At 36.7% G+C, this 22162-nt stretch overlaps 4 protein-coding genes across 5 annotated transcripts; 1 reads left to right on the forward strand and 3 right to left on the reverse strand.

Moving 5' to 3' along the window:
• Nucleotides 1-358: 358 nt before the first annotated feature.
• Nucleotides 359-4173, reverse strand: LOC145902334 (acyl-protein thioesterase 1-like). 2 transcript variants are annotated; one of them, XM_082990266.1, is made up of 10 exons: nucleotides 2926-3157; nucleotides 2756-2864; nucleotides 2596-2627; nucleotides 2370-2435; nucleotides 2066-2113; nucleotides 1765-1835; nucleotides 1578-1654; nucleotides 1419-1520; nucleotides 1042-1218; nucleotides 359-926 (listed from the first exon to the last, which is right to left on the reverse strand). In XM_082990266.1, exons 1-10 carry the CDS (start codon nucleotides 3015-3017, stop codon nucleotides 882-884), a joined length of 819 nt encoding a protein of 272 aa, XP_082846392.1. In that variant the 5' UTR covers nucleotides 3018-3157; the 3' UTR covers nucleotides 359-881. The 2 variants fall into 2 exon arrangements, 1 of the variants encoding a protein (XP_082846392.1); XR_014402595.1 differs by lacking the exons at nucleotides 359-926; nucleotides 1042-1218; nucleotides 1419-1520; ... (3 more) ...; nucleotides 2370-2435; nucleotides 2596-2627 and having other exon boundaries at nucleotides 2926-4173.
• A 794-nt stretch (nucleotides 4174-4967) lies between these two features.
• Nucleotides 4968-12032, forward strand: LOC145902323 (uncharacterized). Its single transcript, XM_082990255.1, has 18 exons — nucleotides 4968-5093; nucleotides 5205-5378; nucleotides 5574-5694; nucleotides 5886-5965; nucleotides 6139-6249; nucleotides 6523-6642; nucleotides 6950-7154; nucleotides 7319-7463; nucleotides 7544-7631; nucleotides 8017-8256; nucleotides 8686-8841; nucleotides 9118-9242; nucleotides 9327-9492; nucleotides 9775-9926; nucleotides 10054-10251; nucleotides 10642-10708; nucleotides 10773-10850; nucleotides 11033-12032. The coding sequence occupies exons 1-18, from the start codon at nucleotides 5076-5078 to the stop codon at nucleotides 11294-11296; spliced, it is 2508 nt and encodes an 835-aa protein (XP_082846381.1). The 5' UTR covers nucleotides 4968-5075; the 3' UTR covers nucleotides 11297-12032.
• Nucleotides 12033-12153: 121 nt separating this feature from the next.
• LOC145902325 (transmembrane protein 214-B-like) lies at nucleotides 12154-17856 on the reverse strand. Its single transcript, XM_082990257.1, has 16 exons — nucleotides 17636-17856; nucleotides 17455-17529; nucleotides 17279-17382; nucleotides 16982-17047; nucleotides 16713-16823; nucleotides 16360-16465; nucleotides 16111-16234; nucleotides 15933-15997; nucleotides 15312-15504; nucleotides 15126-15237; nucleotides 14356-14468; nucleotides 14044-14215; nucleotides 13416-13657; nucleotides 13164-13320; nucleotides 12892-13028; nucleotides 12154-12836 (listed from the first exon to the last, which is right to left on the reverse strand). The coding sequence occupies exons 1-16, from the start codon at nucleotides 17718-17720 to the stop codon at nucleotides 12704-12706; spliced, it is 1995 nt and encodes a 664-aa protein (XP_082846383.1). The 5' UTR covers nucleotides 17721-17856; the 3' UTR covers nucleotides 12154-12703.
• A 442-nt stretch (nucleotides 17857-18298) lies between these two features.
• On the reverse strand, nucleotides 18299-20076 carry LOC145902337 (uncharacterized). The gene is made up of 5 exons (XM_082990270.1): nucleotides 19921-20076; nucleotides 19751-19868; nucleotides 19522-19676; nucleotides 18984-19166; nucleotides 18299-18725 (listed from the first exon to the last, which is right to left on the reverse strand). The coding sequence occupies exons 1-5, from the start codon at nucleotides 20057-20059 to the stop codon at nucleotides 18625-18627; spliced, it is 696 nt and encodes a 231-aa protein (XP_082846396.1). The 5' UTR covers nucleotides 20060-20076; the 3' UTR covers nucleotides 18299-18624.
• Nucleotides 20077-22162: the final 2086 nt, after the last annotated feature.

Here is a 22162-nt window from a genome sequence, read left to right on the forward strand (position 1 = left end):
ATAACTTCACTGTCACTGACGACTTAAAACCCGATTGTGGGGGCCAAACACATTTCATACACTTTAGTCATAATGACACTGTGACGTCACATAAAGGTTGTGCGTATTTCGCCTGATGTATTAAAGTTGGGGCGATTGATTGATTATCGAACTTCCGCAAGGTAATGTTTATGGGGGAAGCTTGATAACTTGCAGGTGCATTGCAATTATGATTGAGGGGGGACAAAACTCCTGCGTTCAAAACTGCACAAGATCCAGAACCAATTATTCCTTCATCGTAACCGAAGTTGTGTGCGATCAACTTATCCTGGTTTAGCCGGGATTTAAACATCATCTGTGGAACCAGCAAAGATTAAATTCCGTCTAATTTATTTTCATTCGGCAGAAAATTACAATTTTTTACCCAAAATTCGAACAAAACCACGAGAAAATTTAGGGAGAAAATGACATTCGGGATATATTGTGCACTTTATGACGTAACAGTTACTAATAAAAGGCACAGGATATTGAGGCCTCGTTAAAGAACACATGCTGTAGATAATGAGACCATCTTTCGAACTGAAAGCATTCTATTCTAAATTTTTCCTCGCCAACAGTTGCCGCTTAATAAACAGGGGAATTCCCGACAGTTAAAATATTTTTGTTGGCTTAAAAAAATTATGATTTTAAATCGATTTAACGTGAGAATTTATACACGGATAAAATCATCAGATATATCAGTGAGAGCAAGGCTAGTTCAGATCTATTTGGCAAAGCATAAAATAAACATCAAAGTTATGACGTAATCCTCTATGACGCAAAAATAGCCACGAGAAATAAAACATCGGGTGTACGGTCACGTGAGTCACTGGAGGATGGTGATTGGCTGAGAAAGTTCATGCCTAAGGAACCCACTTGTCGATGATTGCTCGTACGTCATCGAGTTCCTATTATGACGTTTCAGTAGATTTTATGTTTCTATAAACTGCTGGTGATTTTCACATTTGGTAATGAACAAAACTTTATAAAACATCAAAGTTACTCATACAGAACTTTAGTAACCTCGTCGCATGATGAATGACCGACCCCAGGGTACATGGTCAACTTAGCACTATCATCCCTTCTTGCTGATTTAATAAGGCCGTGAGTCAGTTTTCCAAACTCAGGAGAAACCATTGGATCTGCAGCCCCGTGACCTTGAAAGATAGGACATTTCTGCAAGGTCATACATTTCTCTCCCTGAATTAAAAAAATTATTTCAGTTTCGATCGAAATATCAAGAATTCAACCCAAAAGTTCCTGCAAACCTGTTTCACATCAATACAAACAAAACATAATTTCTTGACATTTCAACTTTATCCCCATTGTTTTTTCACAATCCCCATTGTTTTTTCACAACCATACTTTATTACATTTAGAACAGACTCGAGCAAACTTACATTCATGAAGGTTTTATGCAGAGGAAGGTAGGAACTAAGAGCAATAACGCCACCAAGTGTTTCGGGGTGGGTGAGGGCTGTGTACAGTGCAAGAGCGCCTCCCTGTGGAATAAGCACTATGTTTTTTAGTTGCATGGATTAAACAAACAACCAACTAACCATTGAAAAACCACCCAAAATTATTCGATTGCTTGGGATGCCATGTTCACTTGTCTCCTTGTAGATCAACTGTCTGACTAACAAATGTTGTGAAATTTGTTATTTACTAAATAAAAACTTAACATGAAAAAAGAAGGAACTATTTGATATAAATATTAAACAATTTAATTATAAGAGATGCTCCAACGTTTTTCTGCAGCTTGTTCAATCCCGTTTTTGTCTTCGTTTCCTTCTGCATTAAGTGCGCGAATGTCATACCTAAGTAGAAATTATATTAAAATATTACAGTCACAACATTTGATTATCAAGTGGTTCATTCACATTTTGAACTTGCATTCAAAAGAGGCCATCACTATTAATAAGTGCATTTGCATGTGACATTTGCAAATCAACCACTTTTGCAAATTTAAACCTTTAGCTTGCTAGAAACAATCTTCGACCACAGAGCAACGCAATTTGAACTTTTTATCTGTTATACTTCAACTCACCAAGCGGGCATCACCATCCCTGCATTTAGACTGACTGGAATACTTGGTCTGAAAACATACAGTTTTTCTACGTTAACATATGTTACAATTTGTGGTCATGAAAACATTGTTGAAAACAAGTGATTTATTATGTAATAAGACATCTGCAATGTGAAGCTGCTACACTGCAATGTTGGAAGTTACAGTAATCCAGCGATATAAATTCATGACTATTGTTTCTTGTGCTACATCTGGCACTCCATGGTATGAGTCAATGTGGTTCTACTGGACAGGAAACGCTATATAAACCACCACACACACTTACGCATTGGGAAATATATATCGAACATGTTTCTTCTTGAACTCATTGAATGCAAGAGACCAACCATTCCTGAAAAACAACTTTTCTGTAAAATCCACTTTGAAATAAGCTTGATGAAATATAACGTTGACATTTAACCCGTTCATATTTGCTACAATACCATGCTGAGGTTGGAATTTATATATTGTGGTTTTTAATGAAACAAATCACACAAGAATGTGATACTTGCCCTGTGTCTCCCAGACCATGCAAGAAGATAACCTAATAACAAGGTTAAATTTAACAAAAGCTTTATATTTAAATTACAGAAAGAAAAGCTGCTGCTTCTATGCTTAATAATATTTGTTCACAGCTCAATCAAAAATTAACTAATATAAACAAAAACATACCGTTGCCGTGGCCTTTGCAGTTGGCGCAATCATGAAAAACTCTTTTGTCACAGACATTTTATTATCTTTGATCTTATTTGGGGTTTTCAGAATGTTCTTCCCTCGATATCTAAACAGTTATGATAAGAGGATTTATGTTCAAAAAAATTCAGTAAAATACACAGACTCACCCTTGAAAATAAGCATAAACTGCAATCAAAGCAACTGATGCAACAACAATTAGGGATCTGGACAGATTTTTATGTTTACAATCTGAAGTCATGCATAGTTTGCCTGCAAAAAATAGATAAATGCCATCAAGTTTTGTGGATAAATTATCACCAAAAAGTTTTAGTTCAAATGCTAAAAAATGGAAAACACATAAACAAAGGAAAATGTAATTGTTTCTCAAACAGATTTGATTTAAGCAAGCTAAGCACTGTATATTATTTAATAAATCTGTAATACCACATGATGGAAGTGGCCACAGCCAAACCATACCAAGTGACAATGTACGACAAATGTTCATCGCGCAAATTAACCCTCGTTTGTCCTCCCACTGGTGACCCAGGGGGTAAAGTTTTATCGAAAACTGCATCGACCAATATTGGACTGGCTCCAGTCAACTTCGCCATTTCATCTAAATCTTTGTAAAGCCAACGACCAGACTGCGGCATATTTCTTGGTGACAGTGGAGGTCGTTTTTCATTACGACGTAATAATCCCACAATTGTTACTGTTCCAATAACTTGCCCCTGCATTCTGGTCTGGGGTTTTTTATGTGCTTGTGGAATGTAACCTCTATTCACAAGTATTGTGACATCAGAGTTTTCTACATGAAACGGTGTGATAACTTGTGCCCCGACATCCTTAGATCCAACAGACATGAGCGAGCCACTGTCTATCGAAGATCCAGATTTCACCAAACTTCGAGGCCCGACAAGAATCTCTTTACTGTGGTCAAAAGTTCCAGTTACTTGCAGAGGATAATATTCTAAATCATGAAGTTCATTCAAATTAGTGGGCAGAGGTCTGGGAGGGCTGTTGGTTCGTTCCTCTAGCTGCCTTATTAAACCTAATTTCCATTTCTTTCTATAAACTTGCCAAGTCCCAAGACTAAGACTACCTATCGGAAAAATGAGAAGGAACCATTTTCCAAATGTTGAATCATCTCCTTTCCGTGAATTATGTCGTAGGAACCTTTTCGTTGCAACATAATTCCAACTGGTTGAATTCAAAAGAAGTCCCTTCCTTTGTATTTGACATGCAATGTTCTTGGGGAACCTTAACATTTTAATATCTATTCGTTAAACAACCTACGCTCTTTCAACATGGGGAGGGAAAAAAGCAGTTTATCAAATGAAACTCACAAAAAAACATTACTTTAGAACTTTATCAGGAATTGTAATTAACAATTAAACAATTACGATCTATGTGTAATTCCACCCATGACTGAACCGAAACAAATTTCCTACCAGGCCCGCGTGCACGATTTTAGCATCAACAATTGCATTTGTTACCTCACCATTAACTGGGGCCTATGGCCATTCGTGCGTGAAGCTTTCATTTCTGGTTCCTGATTTCCATTGAAAAGACCAGTCATGCGTGTAAATTTGAAGGTCTACAAAACGTAAATTCTCACGAATTTGCAACGACAATTTACTTAAACCTCACGCGTTTCCTTAAATGTCTTATTTCATACATTTACTCAGACTGCTTACAATGTACGCAAATATAATATAAGATGTTATCCGCAAGGGTGGTTTAGTCGATAGATTTTCTACTGGTTTGGCCCAACTTCCCGTTGAAGAAAGACTAAAAAAAACTTTTAATCTAGAAATTTGTTGTGATTCACTGAACGCAAATATTAGTATTGTTGATAAAGTCATGTTTTAACGCAATGTGATTAGACGATATTATGTTTTAACTGCACTTTGCTAAAGTTTACCACAAAATTTAGGGACTTACCCTCATGCAGTTGGCGTATGTGGTTACGCTTCAATAAAGTTTTGAAATTTGGTTTTTGAGAAGAGTAATTTGTTTTGCGTGACTTTGCAATGGAAGGGTGCTGGAAACCCTGTTAAATTTATGAAGTGCAGATAAATAAAGATGTTACTAAGTTGTTTTGTGCCCGACGTTTAGTATTGACTTTGTTGACAGCTTGTTGTAAAGCTCGGATGATTTTCTTAATTCTTGTCTCGTTGCCAATTGTAATTTTTGCTTTATTACATCTAGAATGTCATGCAAAAAAACTGAACACTTATTCTGTTAGGAATTGTTTGTCAAATGATTAGGAATTTGTAATTGTTGAATTGCAAATTTGCAGGACCTTTAATGACTTATGGAAAACACCATTGAGGTAATGTTACAGCATTTAACATGTTTTCTTAAACGAATTGTTTTGGTTAAAAATAAATAAACATAATTAAATATGTTGTTTTTGGAAGTTAACATGAAAAACTGTTTTTAGCAAAATCCTCAGGATGTCATAGAGGCATTGTTTCGATACGATCTTCTACAAAAAGAATCTTCAATCAACAATCCAGAATCACTTGTAACAATTGACTCAATATGGATGCTGTTTGTAGCTGCAGAGAAAAAACTCGAAGGAATGCAAATTAATCACACAAAGGAAATGAATGAGGTAGTTTTCTTGACGTTCCAGTTATAATAAAACTGTTTTTTTTATCCCGAGCGTTGTATTGCAGGAAAGATAGTAAAATATTTGTAGTAAAATTTCTGAAATCTTACATGGAATAAAATATGTAGATAAATAACAAAATGTAAGAATGGTCTGATTGGATAATTAAAATTTTTAACAATTTGTGAATCTTTTTAGGTTCAGAAGTATGTGGATAATGTTCGGACTCTAAGTGAAGAGAGGGATCATCTTCATTCAGAATTTGAACAAGAAAACGAAAAACTTAAATTACAACTTAAAGAAATACAAGAAAAATCAGGTATAAATATTTACATGTGCAAAATCCATCGAGTTATGGTAATTTAAAATCAAAACATGTGCAGATCTTGGGGCAACAAATAAATACAACATAGTTGCATCAAATGATGAAACATTTTTTGTGCTGGAACCAATTGAGTAAAAACGTTCAGTTTTTCCTGAAAAACCCAGTAATTAATTGTAATATTTCAGAACAAGAAGTTGATGAAATATGCAACATGTGCAAACAGGAAGGATTGGATGAACTTGTCGGGAGTTCCTTCAGTGAACAGGTGGAGAATTTCAACTTCACTGCATATTGGCAAAAAAATTAATTATGCTTTGAACAAAGTGTAGTTTTAAACTCCGAACATATATTTTGTATATGTTAGAAAGTTCTTCCTTTTTATATGTGAAATGTATCATGTTTGTGATGATTGTCAGTTGATAATAAAGATGTGTTTAGATGGCGTACCTGTTGGTCGTCCGATCAACTTTGCTTGATGAAGTGGAAGCTTTACAGGAACAACTTCAGGAAGAAAATCAGAAATATAACAAAGCATCAGATCAACTTAAAGTAATTCAAATATTACTCCTTGTCATTGTATAATGTTTACTTAAAAAAATTTATTGACTCAATTAATTGTGACCAAATAACTTTGTCCTGATTTCATGAGGGGGCAAAAACATGTTGTATTCTGATGCCTAAATTATGGTTAAGTAAATAAATTTCAACAAACATATTCATAACAACTGTCAAAGAAACAATTGTAATTTTTATGATGAATAATTACTTTAATGGTAACCAGCTCACCTCAGGTTGTTATCCCGATGTTTCGTCGTGTTGTAGAGTTTTGTTTCGGAGGAAAATGAATTGCAGCAGAGGATGACGGGGGCGATGGCTGAGATGGGTGGAATGGCTTCAAAACTAACAGAGGCCTTGCAAGAGAGGGACCAACTTAAACAAGAGGTAATTGCTGTACTCCGGTTTTCGAGCAAGATTTTATACAATACAGCCAACTTTTTTTGTTAAGGGCAAATGTTTTTGTAAGCAATTTTCGAGCCAATAATATAATTTCTGTGAGCTGCAGACAGATGGCCACTGTTTTGACGCAATGTTATTAGACGATATATTAATAAACAGAAAAAAACAAAGATACAAAAATATAAAGAATAATTTCCAGCAAAAAGATGTTTCATTTCAATGGATTTAATAAATAAACATGACGTATATTTGTATTTGTTTAAACAAGAAGATATTTTCTGTTTCACGACAGGTTGCTGATCTAACTGCTGCTCTGAATGGAATTAAAACTTTGCCGTCGGTCGTTGAAGCAAAAGCCGATTCAGTTGCTCACATGAAAGATCTGGAGATGCAGAGGGATTATTACACACAGGAAAATGAGAAGTTAAAAGAGGCTGCTGACAAAGCAAGGGAACAAGAACAATGCAGTAGATTGGAACTAACCGTCCACATCGAAGGTTCCTGTGCTGCACTTTTATCTTTGTTTGAATTTTTCAGATGCCTTTGTGTGGTTTTATTTGTGTTGTTTTGATAAAGATTTTTGAAAACAAAACAAATTTGTACTTTTGCAAAATTTTGTGTACATTAGGAACCTTGTCTGAGGAAATTTGCACTTTTTTAGAATTACAAGAAATGAACAAGAATTTAAAAGAAGTGAATTTTCAATTAAATGAACAACTGAGTGGTTTTATCAGCGGAAAACCAGAAATTGAAGAAGATCGTTCGGATGTCGTCGCTAATTCACAAAAAATTATTGAAGAAATGCAGTAAGCATGTGGTTAATAATGGGGAATCTGATCGCTTTATTCTTTATTTAAACTTTTGAATCATTTTCTTTTTATACCAGGTGTGCATTGACTGAAGAAGAAAAACAGAAGCAGATATATGAAGGAAAAATTCAATCATTAAAAGATCGTGTTTCGCAGCTGGAAAAAGTAAGTTACACAAAATAATTACACTAATTTCACAGTTGAGAAACTATGAAATACTGAATTCCAACTGAGGATATTGGGTGGTGGACAAAGGGTTGCATTGTGCGGGTTTTACAAACAGAACACACTCGAATCAAGTTTTTTAATCAATGACTTTTAATTAAAACGTTTCAAGCCATGTCAGTACCCTGAGAAAGCGAAATCAAACTCGTGAGAGCTCATGCAAATATAATTGTTTAACAGTCACTTTCTTATCAAAACAGTGCTCCAGCAAGTACATTCCTTTGAGGTTTTTTAATTTAAATTGTAAAAAATATACTTCATAAATATTTTGTCACAATCTCATGATAAATTTACTGTTATGAATGTGAATTCTTTCTACACCCAGTCAGCAACAGATTCAAACCAATTCAGTCAACACCAAGCACAACTCTCGGAAGTCAGACGACAATATGATGATCAATGCCACGAGTTGAAACATTTGAGGGAAATTGTGACTGGCTACGAACGTGAACTGGGGTTGCGCGATAAAGCTGGAAACAGTTGGAAAGAACAACATGAAACACAACTAAGAATTGCGACTGATCTGCAAGATAGAAATGCTATTCTTGAGGCTGAACTTACCAAGGTTGGAAGGCAAACCAACTTCTACTTTATTAATTTCACTTCAGCTAAACTTGAGGACAAATCCGTAAAGTTGTAACATTTGTAGGTTTGCAGAATTACAATATAAAATAACCTCGTGTCAAAACGCAGTTATTGTAAAGAAAACATGTTTCGCTAAAATAAGCATCTTCAGTTCTAAAATAAAACGGAAAACAAAAATAAAATGCTGAAAAATAAATGAATGTAAATTTATTTTTGTTTTCCGTTTTATTTTAGAACTGAAGATGCTTATTTTAGCGAAACATGTTTTCTTTACAATAACTGCGTTTTGACACGAGGTTATTTTATATTGTAATTCTGCAAACATAAAGTTTCCACCTGTGTCACGACAACAAGTGGCGTTAGAAAAGGTCGATTTCGGAATGAAAATATTGAATGTTGTTATTTGTAGGTTTGGACGCAATTAAAAGAAACACTAGAAAAACTGAATGAATCAGAAAGAGAGAGAGGAATCCTACAGCTCAGGATTAAAGATCAAGATGACGGACTGATGAAAAATGAGAGATATGAAAATTCTATAGAAGAAATTAACAAACTCAGACTAAAGGTTGACCACAGTAGATATAATTTATTTGTGTCAACATTTTTGTAAATGAGGCAAAATTTTGTATATTTTACATTGGGATCCAAAATTACTCACGAAGAGTGATTGAAAATAACACTGAATAGATAAGACAGATCCGTCGGTACCACCTTGTAACAACAAGGTCATTTCTGCAAACAAATTTTTCTCTCCTGCATTAGGAATAATGTTTTTTTTAATCATAATTAATATCAGTGTTTAAGTGTGGTTTAAACCATGTTTAATTGAGTGGTTGTGAAGGTTGATGAACTGAAGGAAAAATTATTTGAAGAAACTTCTGGTACAGAACATAACACAAAGATCATACAAATTGAAACTGAACTCAAATTTACGAAAGAACAATTGGAACAGGAGTCCGATGCAAGGTGAAGTTCAACAATTTTGTCGATAAATTTTCATTTGAGAGGATGTTGGAATATTTAAGCTCATTTCTCTTTTCCTGGCAACAGACGGGAGCTGGAAGTTGAGCTTGAGAAGAGCAGAAGGGATTTGAACAAAACGAGAGGAGGGGAAGATGAAATGAGACAGATGATATCGGAGTTACAGAAGAGAGCTCTCAATGCTGAAGCTCAGATTCTCCTTGTGTCCGGGGAGAGGGATCAAAATAATACTGAAGTAAGTTTCTCTCATATTTCACTTTCTAATCTACAGATCTTATTCATGTTTGTTTGTGTCAATAATTTAAAACAACCCGGTCCCATGTTGACGTTTAGTTGATTCATTCATTCAGAAACAGTTGCCAATTTCTTGCCAAGTTTAAACATGGCAACCCTGGGGTTCTCTATTTATATTCATTTACACTTTGACATGAAAACACTGATGTAAAGGCAAGCTTAATATATAAATGTTCTTGTGATTTTTTTCCAGCATTGGCAAAATATGGTTTTGTTCTCACAGAAACTCGTGGCTGAGTTAAACCGCACCCAACTCGAAGACGCAATCGAACTTCTTCACTCTAGGATGGAAATATTTGCTGCTCAATCCCGAAACTACGCTGATCGATACAAGAACCTGAAGTCGAAACACAAGAGCAAGATTCGGCGAATCCGGTAAAAAAACATCCAATTTCAAACTCATGCAGTTTGGTAAAGTGTCCTCTTCGCAAATCTTTGTGCACATGACTATTTATAATGTGGAGAGTGCGGGTGAGTTCTTGATCGAGTTTTTATCGTTTAGAGAATTGTTCTTCCTCGAGAGAAGATCCACCACGGAGGAAATTGAAGATTTGGAGAGACGTCTTGCATCCGCAGAGGAATCCCTTGGTCGGGAGCTTGCTTGGAAAGAAGAGGCCTCAAATGATGTCCAGAGATCAGAGGAGGAGAAGAGGGAAGCGATCAACGCCGCGGATGAAGCTTTCAAACAACTTGAACAAAAGTAATTCCATCAGTTTTTTCTGAAACATTAACCAACAATATAAAATAGCAAAATAAAAACAGGGCCACAGTTTCAACCCTTATTCGTCACATCAGTGCAACCTTGGTGTGACTTACAACGATTTTGTCAGCTAAATAGACCGCAAGACTTCCACTTTGCAGTGATTATGCAGTCCCTGTTGCCCTTTAGGTAACATACTAGATTTAACCCATGTGGCCAAGCTGAACCTGCAGTGTCGTCAGGATCTGCCTCACAAAAAAATTTATCCAAATTAGTTTAAGATGCTGCTGCACGCTTTTCTGTTAAAACACAAACTTCAATAATGGTTTTACTCAGGATTTATTTCCAACTAACCTGTTGTTTTCATGTTTCACAAAAACTTTTTAACAGTCGAGAGAAAATCTCCGAACTTAGTCACGTGACTGACGAGTTGGACGTTCGGAATCACAAACTTCAGGTAATTGTTTCACTTTGGTGTAAAGTTTTTTGTTAAAACACAACTTTGTTAATTTCTCCTCCAGAATCAACTCAGTTTGCTCCAGAAACAGAAACAGGAACTTTCCAAAATCGTTGAAGCAAACAAACAACAACAGAAGGAGGTCGGTTCAAATCATTTTTAAACAAACTTGAGAATTATTGTTTGAGCAACTTTGTTGCAAATACCTTTCTTTCAAAATTGTTGCCATGACAATCGCTTGTGTAGCTCCGTATTGAAGTAGTTTTGTCACTGGGAATTTTAATATTTCTCATTCAAAACAAAGAAAGTGACAATATGTTGCAGGAACTCAATACTTTACTGAGCAGCCTGAATATGAGTGGGAGTTTGCCTTACATGGGCCAAGGATCACTTGGCGAATCCGCGGGAAATTACTCTCCAGAATCCGGCGCTGTCAGTTTCGTTTCGCCAATGCTGGAAAACCCGTCGTTTGACCTTGGCAGTAAAAACACCATACGGGGTGGTGATTCCCCTAAACAGAAACGAAGTTCCCCCTATCTCAACCTTACAGACACAACGAGTCAAACATATGCTTTCAAAAATGTCTGAAAAGTACACAAAATATTTGACGAGGTTTTAGTCTTTTGTCTTCAATCAAACTCAGAATTTACTTCAACACAAACTTCTTCACACACAACGTCATATTTGCACATTGTTGAACTTCCAAGTCTTCCTGGCGTGTTTCCATCGGATTTTGTAAAGCCACAAAATTTTATATTTTTTTAATTTTGTTTATATTTTTATGAAAATTATATTTTAATAATGTTGACGACGTGTACTTACAAGTGTTACGTAGAAGTGCCCATTTTCTTCAGTGTTTCACATAAAGTTCTCAAAAACTTCTCGAAACACTGTTCGTTACCAAATCAGATACCTTTCAACTGTGATCTGTCCCAGCATAGAAATCATACGAACAGTGTTCCCGAAGCGGCCACGTTTTGTTTGTATTTTGCCACTGAAGATCCAAACCTAACTCTTTCGAAAAAAGTTCTTCTTGTAATTTGAAATTTTGTGACGTCATAAACTCATACGTAGTTTTTATTGGGTGTTCCCCATGTTACGTACACAACGTTATGTGCTTGCCTCATGGTTACTTCAAATATCCCACTGTGACCAGTATTTAACTTGCTAACCCCACAATAAGTGACGTAACAATGTTTTGTATATTGCTTGCCCTTTTTTCTGTTACGTCATACCTCTTTGTTGCGTAATTCGGTACATAGGCGTGTGAAGCACATTTTTTACATCAAATTCTAACATTTTTTAATATCTCAACCCAAGTCCTTGGTGCGTAACTTCCAAATAAAATCACCAATATTTAAAACATTTCGATTGTTAAATAATTTCCTAATCTTCGTTTTGTGAAAAGTCGAACACGTGGCAAACCTGATTTCCAAAAACACCGGAAAACTTTTATTTCTGATCAAACCAACAATGACGTCATAATTTAGGCGAAATAGAGGCGTCGAAAAATATGATTTTTATGTTCAGATGAGGCTGTCTGCAGCAAACAGGCGAATAAAATTGAATCAAAACGTGTCAATGAAGGCAGGTTACAAAACTGCGGTAGAGATTTCGAAACAACGAACATTGGTAGTAGTGAAAGTAGAATGGGGAATCCCCATCATTTTACAGTAAATTGCAACAAATTTCTGTCGTTTCCGTTTGTTAGAAGTTTTACAGGGTGAGGGCAACCGCAAACTTGTCTGATTATGAACTGTCCACAAACTTCCACCGACACCGAAGCGCAAATCCCAAACAACAATTACAAGACTCCATATTGGTAATTAAAACACAGACTACATAAGTACAAATGTTTTGGACAAACGGAACCAAAACATTTTCAATGCCTGTGACGTCACAATAAAATAACAGCAGGGGGATTTACCTGAATATCGAATAGAGATTAGTTATGACGCAATAAAAGTGCGTTATCCGTTCTTCACACAAATGTGCTCAAGGTTTTTCTGGCGCCACAAAATCACTGACAACATTCACAATATTTTTCGACCACAGATTTGCTCGGTGAAGAGAGATGGTCAGCTGATCAATTATGTCGTCATATGCCTCTGTCCACGTCATCTCGCCACTGTGACGTGATAAAGATTAGTTTCAGTTTCGAACAAAACTCCCCTGTTATTTACCTGATGAGAGCGGCGAGAAAACGGATTGAATCAGAAAAACTCTCTTTCGTCCACAAAACCATTTTTATTGCACATTTGATGACGTAATCAATTGCTTGTAACGTCATCAGGGCGAAGGTACGTAGGATGCTGGAGATCTTTAAACAAACAAACATTGTTACTCCCGACCACAACCGCCCTCTCATCCACCACAACTCACATCAGTGCTCGCTATTTATCGGGCAACGATAAATATCACCATGGTAACCCAAATAAAATCGACCCAAATTTACCTTGCCAATGACGTCATAAAGTGAGCCTCTCACAGATTCGGTGATTTCCCACAAATATGAACAGGACGAAGATATTTTTTCACCCAAAACATTTGTGTAAGGCCCAAGAACATCCTTTACGTATTCCCAATATATTGGGACGTTTTCTTGGAAAAAACTGAAAAAAGATTTAAAACTTTTATAAACCAATGTTTTTTTTTGTATAAACCAATGTTCAACGGTTTCCGCGATAATTAAATATCATAGCGCTACCTAGTGGCAGCGTTGTGACTTCTTTCCAGTCTTTCCCACACATGTGACGTCATAGAAAGTATTCCCTTAGATTCCATGAACTGGAAAGTTCGAGATTTTTCCCAAACTCCACCGCCCACTGTGACGTCATAATAGACAAGACCCACGCAGACGGCGACCACAGCGACACCAAGTGTCAGCCACAAACCCCAGTTTCTCGATTGTGAGTGGTCACGTGACACCGTGAGCCGTTCCGACATTTCCTACAAACAATTTAAATATCAGGATGTTTATTTTTTATTTTGTTGATTTGTTAAAGTTTTATAACAAAAAAAACAATAGTCATAACTAGGAATGGGACAACCAACTTTTTAAGCCAATTATTCAACCTTTTTGCCAAAACGAACCATTTTATAAAATCATCGAGTCTGCGGACCCCGCGCTTACATTTACGTTTTGATATTTCGTAAAAAGCAAAGTTTAAAAAGCTGGGCGTGACGTAACAAACAGGCAAGTAAGGCAAACATTAAATTTTTGCATTCGGATACGAAATTTTGATGCGAAACCTCGTTTGCGCACCCGGGTAACCACCCAAAGACCCCCACGTTGGGAATAATTACTCCAGAATACAGGGGAATACCCAACTCACCTCGCATAAAACCCTGACTTGGTGAAAGTCTTGCTTCGATGTAAGCGGTTCAGAATTTTTTGCTGCGTCAGAATTCGTGTTGTTGAAAGCACGGATAGTTTCGGCGAAGGGGGTTCCCGGCATCTTTTTCAATGTCAACTTCCAGTCGTTGTACAAATGTTGCAGAATAAGCCTTCGATAACATGTTACGATCACACTGACGTAATTCTGGGTCACTATTACACACATGGTGGCGCTGTTACTGACGTGAAATTATTTCTAACAAAACTTCGTGGCGTTCCCAGTAAATATTGAGTTAGCTCGAGAGTTTACCTCGTCCTTGGTAGATTCGAACTGTACAAATTCCTCCACAAACTGAAACAATGAGCGTCCGTTGCCAAGCAACCAACTGCTAATGACGTCAGCTCGTCACGTAACTGCTCGCCCTGGAAAGTAGGAATCAAAACATTAGCGCAGACCAAACGTAAGTTACTCGAACCACTGCTATATGACGTCATAGAGCTAACTATTTATCCTTCTTAACCAACATTCAACATTGTTTATATTTATTTCACAACGGTTACTCCCCAAAACCGCAAAATGAAATTTATAGAATGAGCAATCTCAATGCTCTATGACGTAATAATAACCTAAACCTGACCACATAACCATAAGTTACAAATAAACTGTAGGTCAGGAATGCATCGTAAGCCTAACAAAGACTCCAAACATGCGTTAGCGACTCAGACTGAACCAACATCTTGTGCAACAAATCTCAGTGTGTTTTACTGAAGGTTTGGTTAAAGTTTCGGTCGCTATTCAGACAATCTATGGAAGGAATCGACACTTTCCACACAATCGACTCCAAAACCCATTGAAAGCATCGAGCAGAGAGTTTGGGGCAGGAATTTCCTGTTTAAAGTTGGTTGAAATGAAAGTACAGAAGGGCGTAAGACAGAATGCATCACCAATATGGCAGTGGACAAAAACGTAAAAAAAAACAATTACACAGATATTCTGAATGATTAAGCAATCACCAGCATCTAAACATGGTGCTTCCTAACACGTTACCACAAGGATTTAGTGTGTGAGCGCACACTCACCTCCTTTACCGGCGTACTTAGGATGGTTTTAAACAATTGTCTTTTGTTGTTCTGATTGCTCGTCATAATATCTTTCAATGTCGGGTAGACGTCTTTCATGCGATCCTTGACCCTGCGTTGGGTGGAAATTATTAACACTTTGCATCCCACTGATTACATGTTAATGTCAGAAGGTGTTTTACTCACAAACTTGATTTTCCAGAAACTTTCATTTGTGAGTCAAACGTCCACGATGCAACTTCCATAAACTGTTGAGGTTGGACAGATGAGTTCAGAGTAGATTTGTTGTGTGTTCGTGCAAGAATGGATTCAATGTAGTGCATGCAATATGGTGCGATGTTCTTCATGTGCAAAGCAGGCAGCATCACTTCCAGCCAAACTGGGGACAAAATTAGAATGTTTGATTGGTTGAAAATACAACGTCCAGTCAATTTTTATTACAGGGAAAAGAAACACTTTATACCTGTTTGTTTATTTAAGTTTGTGTTAAATCTAGGTTGATATTCGGCAGATTCAAGTTAAGTTTGCTGATTTAGTCACAAAAAATTCTTACAGAAAATTTTTATTGAAACAACTGTTTTTAAATATGTGTCCGAGACAAATTACAGAAAAGGTAAAAAACATTGCAATAAATCAACAATAACATGTTTTGCACGAGTTGATATTGAACACGATTATGTTGTGTTGTGGAAAGGAAGTCCTCTGACATTGCCAGCAGTGAGCAGGAAGTGGACATTATCAATAAAATTGTCACATACTTGATAACACGACTACTTTACATAACTCTTGTTAACATAGTTTATTCACCTTTCATCCCGAAGCGAGAATCTTTTACCCCACTTTGACCGAGAGCCCAGAGGAGAGAGAGACATCTGGTCAACAGAAAGTTTTTTTCTTCGTTAGATTATTCCATCATTAATCAATCAAAAGTGATTTTACAAAATAACTTAATATTGTTGAAAGCTTAAACAAAAAAATAATTTACTTTTTTGGGACATTTTGCATGGTCTGCACTTTATCAATGAACTGGTCGAGGTCCTGGGAACATATTTGCGGATGAGAGAAGGACAAAGCCTGAATGCATAGTTTGTGGCCCCATATCGGACAATCTAAACAAAAGTTTAAGATCAAAATGAAGCGGACCAAGTAACAAAGTTAATAAAAACACAAACCAGGCATATGTTGAACAAAGGTTATTTTACACAAAATATTCTCAACATACAAAATCACTGACCTCTGTTAAGAAGTTCGAGCATTGAATTAATGTAATGCTGAAACATGCACTCAACCATTTCAATGTTGAGGTCAGAAAACACCTTCATTAGTTTGTTTTGGATGCCCTGCAAAAAAAGAACTATTTACACAACTATCTAAAAAAATATTTGTATAAAATAGAAGCAAATGAGCATAATAGCTGCAGAAAGTTGTGTGCACATAAGCCTCACATGGTAGAAACAACGTGCACTATTTTTAACAGACTTACTAACCTTTGTTTAATTTGTGTGATATCTTGTGGAGAGTTTAAGTAGTAAAAGTTGTAAGATAAGTGAACAAGTTTGCAGATACAGTCAGGTCTTAATGTCTAACCTTGGTTGCTTTGCATAATGGAAAATCAAATTCCCTTCCAGTCTGAATCACACTTTCATCCGGGCATCGCAGTCGGTCGTCCAAATATATAACAAGATCCTTGCAGACATTCTGTAAATATCTTTAAATGATGTAACTCAGCAAAAAAGTTTCAAAATAAATAAAATGTACTCATCAGGTGGAAACATTTACCCAACATTGTTTACACACAAAACAGTATTAAAATGTTCCCACAAAAAATCAACATAAAACTCTTGAGGTTTTTATACCATTGGATTGTCCGGATATATTTTCTTCCACGTCAAAATTTGTTCGTCAAATTGTTGAAATGCTTCCTGCAACAAATTAACTTAGGTTTTATTTTGTGCTTAAAGCAACAAATAAGCCCAAGAATCAATTTGTTTGCGAGTCAATTACATTCTGTAGTAAAATATAGTGACTAAGTTCAACATTTGTCCACTTGAATAAAGCTGAAAATGATTGGGATTTAATGATCGTTCAGACATAATTGTGAAAATATCATGCTAGGATATCAAGCATAAAATGTGCTGTTTGCAATCACATACTCCCTCCAATCCATCTTCAATAGTTTTGTAATCATATTTTGGAAGACTTTCAACTTGTTTTTTCACTTTTTTCTTCTGTTGATTTCGCCCAGGAGACTTTTGCCCTATGTTTTATTATTCAGACAATTATTAGTTTGCCAAACTTTCGTGTTAAACAGGGTAGATATGTTTCTAACCTGTTTTTAATTCATCTGAGGAAGTCTTTGTGTTGGAAACATCAGAAAGAGGATTAGGAAACTTCTTGGAAAGACCTTGAAAACAAAACGATTTGATAAAAACAATTACCTCATAGAAGTTGCTTTATTTAATTGTCAACAAACAATGATGTTCACAAAAATAGAATAGATTTATTCTAACCAAAATCTCCGAAATCTTTTGGTTTGGAGGTTTTCGCTTTGCTTTTATTTTTTCCAACAGTTTCCCATTTTTCGGTCTTCGACATTTTTAAAGCTTTTTTACAGAAATAAGTCACGAAATTATCTTAAAACAATCTTGTCCGAACACGAAAAAACAACTGCTTGTTTTAATTATCGCCGGCGAGAAAATAAAGTTTTCGGTCATGACGAATAAAACCTGTTTGAAACGTGTATCCAATGAGAGAACAAATGCAACCACTGCATGGTCAAGAGAGCGCCGTGAATACGTGGACGCAATATTTTGAATACATTCGTTTCAGATTGTAAGGAATTACTTTATTTCACAAAATAAAACAATGATTGCAAAATAGATCATATTAATATCACTTTGTTGCATTAGGTGAGAAAACGCAAAATTTGTTGTAAAAATATTGTTCGCTCATTTAATTCTTTGAGTCGATTCATGGACACTTTTATCCATTTCTACATACAGTATTTTCTTACAAATCCCCTTTGTTTAAACGTCATTTAGAACTTCTGTCTAAATCTTTTACTAAACTGTGAAGCTGATTTTCCTACCCAACCTCTACATTACTAAAAACAAACATGCTTATGACTAAAAACTATGAAAACGCTTTACAACTTTACCACACAGTGATGATGGAAATCACTTTGTTAAAATACTGAATTAAATTTGTACATGTAGCAATCAAAAGTTTTAAACAGTAAAACTGGTGAGGATCACACTGAAATATATGCTTAGGGAGAAAACAATCCGATTGAATCACCAAAGTGTTAAACTTGTTTCATCGCTTGGTTGTAATGACCAAAAGTTTTGCAATGATTTGAATCAAAGCAGCAGGAAGCCTTGCTCGCAACCATCACACTCTGCTGTGTCTTCGTGTCTTTCGTGTGAAAATTCATGAAATCTTTGTGGCCGGGAGTATAAACTTAAGTACCGCTGGATGATATTTCAAAGGTGTGCGAATATCACCAATCTTGAAGGACGGAACTCCTCGTGGTTTCCGAACTTTTCTCCGAACTTGGAATTGCAGCCTTCGGTTTTTTGTCCTTCCTGCTTCGTCGGAATTCTAGGGAAATACCCAGGTCAAGGCTTAGTTGTAACAAATAATCCCGAGATTAATAACTTGGATTTAAAGTTTGAATCACGCACTTTGAGCCGCCGAAATCTATGTTTGCGTGTTTTGGGAATCCGGAATCAGTATTTTTAGGCCTATACAGGTTTAAGTTAGCCTACGCTCCGTTCGGCACAAAATAACGCAAGACCAGATTGTATCTGAAATATAATTTACAAAATGTAAGTGAACGTCAAAGGGGAATCTACTGACCATTGTTCCGAGTGCTTTTTTCTATCTTTCTTCTTTTGAGTTGGAAGTAGCAGAAGACTGATGCAAACGCAAGAACTAGGGATGAGAAGAGACAGATGAGGATCGCGTAGAAGTGGAATTGAGTCGGACCTGAGTTATCTTCAGTATCAAAATCGTACGGAACAAAATCAGGTTTTTCAAAACCTGTAGTTAAGAAAAGGCTGAATTAGAAAAGCTAAAATAAAAAAAAACTCAATTAAAATATAACACAGGATTTCGTTCAGTGAATACATCTGCTCTATACAAGCAACACGTCAGTGATGTAGCTCGTTATAATGAACCCTACGTGTTTATGTATGTAGAAATATTGGGTTTGGTTGGAAAAGTCCGACCAGTGACGTAATCACCCCAACAAGTTGGTGGGGAGGAAATATCTCATTAGTTTGAGTAAAAGTTTTAACTAAAAACCTGACGACCTCACCGACAAAAACTCTTATTGTACCTCTACTGGTTACGTCAATTATAGTTCGACCCTTGCCATCGAAATCATATAACTTACATTTCCCGAAACCAACGACATCCCGCGAAACAAAAGGGTGATTCCCCTCTATCGATACGCTAAAAGCAAGTATTTTAGCGCAAATATCCAGCCGACAAACTTTCTCCTCCAATTTCACGCCACAACATCCGGAAGATGGCGTGAAGGAGTTGTACCTGCGAGAAGCGTAAGGTTTAGAGTTGTGCTGTGTGGCAGTGGCGGGTAAGATTCTTTTCGACAAAACACTTACTTATGTGACCAACCGTATATGCTGATGTAAGCACTTTTTGATGAGTCATTGTATTTCCAGCTGCATTCCAATGACGTGTGATTGCACACGACCTTTGACCCATTCAACCAGATCGGTTCTAAACAAGGAGTAAATTAGCAAACAAATTGACGGTTCATGTTGTAAACTACCTGGTTGTTCAGAGTTGATTTTGATTGGACAAGAACATTGATCACGTGGCACGGGTTCGGTTTCACTGCAGGGGAATTTTCTGACAGAAGCTGAATTTACGAAGGAAAGACAGAAGATGAAAAAAAGTAACCCTAGCATAGTTTCCTTCAGTTAGTATTTCTATGGTAAAACATACATGGTCATAATTAATCAAATTCAATCCTGATAACGTCAGAAAACAAACCTAAATCCTTTGTTTACTGCATCAGAAGTTTGTGTCATGAACCAAGCATTTATTTAAGTGCAGGAATTAATTATAAAAATGCCGTCTATCGCCACACTGATGGCACGTAGGAAAGATTTGGTCAATGGATAGGCACACACGTAATCTGCCATGAGGCACAACGATTGTCGCCGAGACAAAAGACTCGAATGGTGATTATGCCATCACTATTATTCCGTTGTTTCCTGTGCTTTGCGACACGGTTTAGTGACTCGTGGTAACCAACTTACAACGTATTAGATGCAGTTTATTTGTCGAATGTCTTTTGTTGTTTATGGTTAAACCAAATAAGTTTATGCTGAAACAACTTGACTGCAGAGGTCTGGAACACGGACAGCCCCAGGCAACATACTGTGAGTATGAAGCGATTAGTTTGAAAAGCTCGTGATAAATGAACAGGATATAACCTTGCATCTAACTCAGTCAGACAAATACTAAACTATTATGATGGAAATAAATTGGGGCGTGGGCATGTTACATGGACTAGTGTGTGTAAATAAACAATCCGCGATAAAAATTAAAACTAGTTAGTGGAAGTTAAAGGAACCATATGACAGTGCATGCACTTTGCATTGAACACTAACGTAGGTTAAGAAATAGGAAGTTGTTACATCATCCAGCAGCTGCAGGTTTAAACATACAGATGCGTGTGTAGATGCTGCAGATAAGTTGGTCCAGTGTTCGTATGACCAGGTTTTGGCTGAATTATGTGTTGGTTCTAATTTGAAGATGTTTTGAGTAATGACATTTGTCTGCAGTTTCAAAATTCAGTTCAATATTATGAAGCTAATAAACGTTCCATGGTCATAATACATGCAAGCATTGAGTTCTGGTCGAATAAGTTTTTCTACACTGCAGTCGCCCTCGGTCAAACGGTGTGCATGTTGGCTGGTGGCGACTAGCTGTGCACCTCTACAATGCATTTCAATGTTAACGTTTACATAAAAAAACTCGGCCTCGTTGGCGTTTCAGACAGAAATAAACAATTTGACGTAAAATAAAAACAACACGAATATATGAAGTTTAGAATTTTGCAAATTTCCTGAAACGTAATTCTGGACCTTACAAAGGTCGAACGCTAAACCTCCGGAAATCAATTTCAATTCAGCCGAACTTTGTCACTCAGTTTCCCGCAACCCATCTATGACCAACACTATAGTGAAGTCTTAATACCAATCAACGTTACGCCTGCCTAAAATAAAATACTACAACGTAGAGATTAAACTGAAGATTCTGCAGTTACAAATCTTTTCTGGAAGATACGCCGTCGTACCGTGTCTTACAACTGACTGTCAAGTAATGTTTAAACACGAAAGGAGTTTTCAATGTTGCGCCTGCGTTCCCAACCACCCACAGAACGACTCAATATTCATGACCCAATGCGATCGCCGAACGTTTCAATTCAGGACAGCCTGTCACTGAATGACCGACTTATCCTAAAAACCGTGGGAATGATTGACGCCAACGAGCTCCCCGACCCGAGGAAACGTCGGATGACTTGAGGGTTGAATGACGTAAACCCACAACCCGACCAGTTTGTCATACAGGAACTATCAGTGCACGATAACCTCCCCTATAGGGTGACCTTTTTATGTGAAATGTCTCTCTTCGCACAGGTACAAAGTTATTTCTATAACATGTCGCCACTGATTAAGGTCAATATCGGCTGATTGTAGACGCCTTTGGTGCCTTCCCTGCGTCGCCGATGCAAAATATGGAATGTTTGAAATGCGAACGTCCCTAATGTTGGGAGGTATTCGTCTGAAAGGCGACTGGAGACCAATTCTTACGCGCGATGTTTTTTTGTGAAAGGCGAACAGAAACTCTTTCTATTGCTTAAATTCATTTTTGGAATGCCCGTAAGAATTTGGAAGGTGCGGATGATTACGTCACAGGTTACGCTTCGATGCGCAAATTGAAAGCCCCACCAGTTTGCCCTTTTTAACCTTGTAATGTTTTATAGTTGTATGTAAGAAACT

This window comes from Ascidia mentula, chromosome 5, assembly GCF_947561715.1.
Source record: "Ascidia mentula chromosome 5, kaAscMent1.1, whole genome shotgun sequence".
In the NCBI taxonomy this organism is placed as follows: Eukaryota; Metazoa; Chordata; class Ascidiacea; order Phlebobranchia; family Ascidiidae; genus Ascidia; species Ascidia mentula.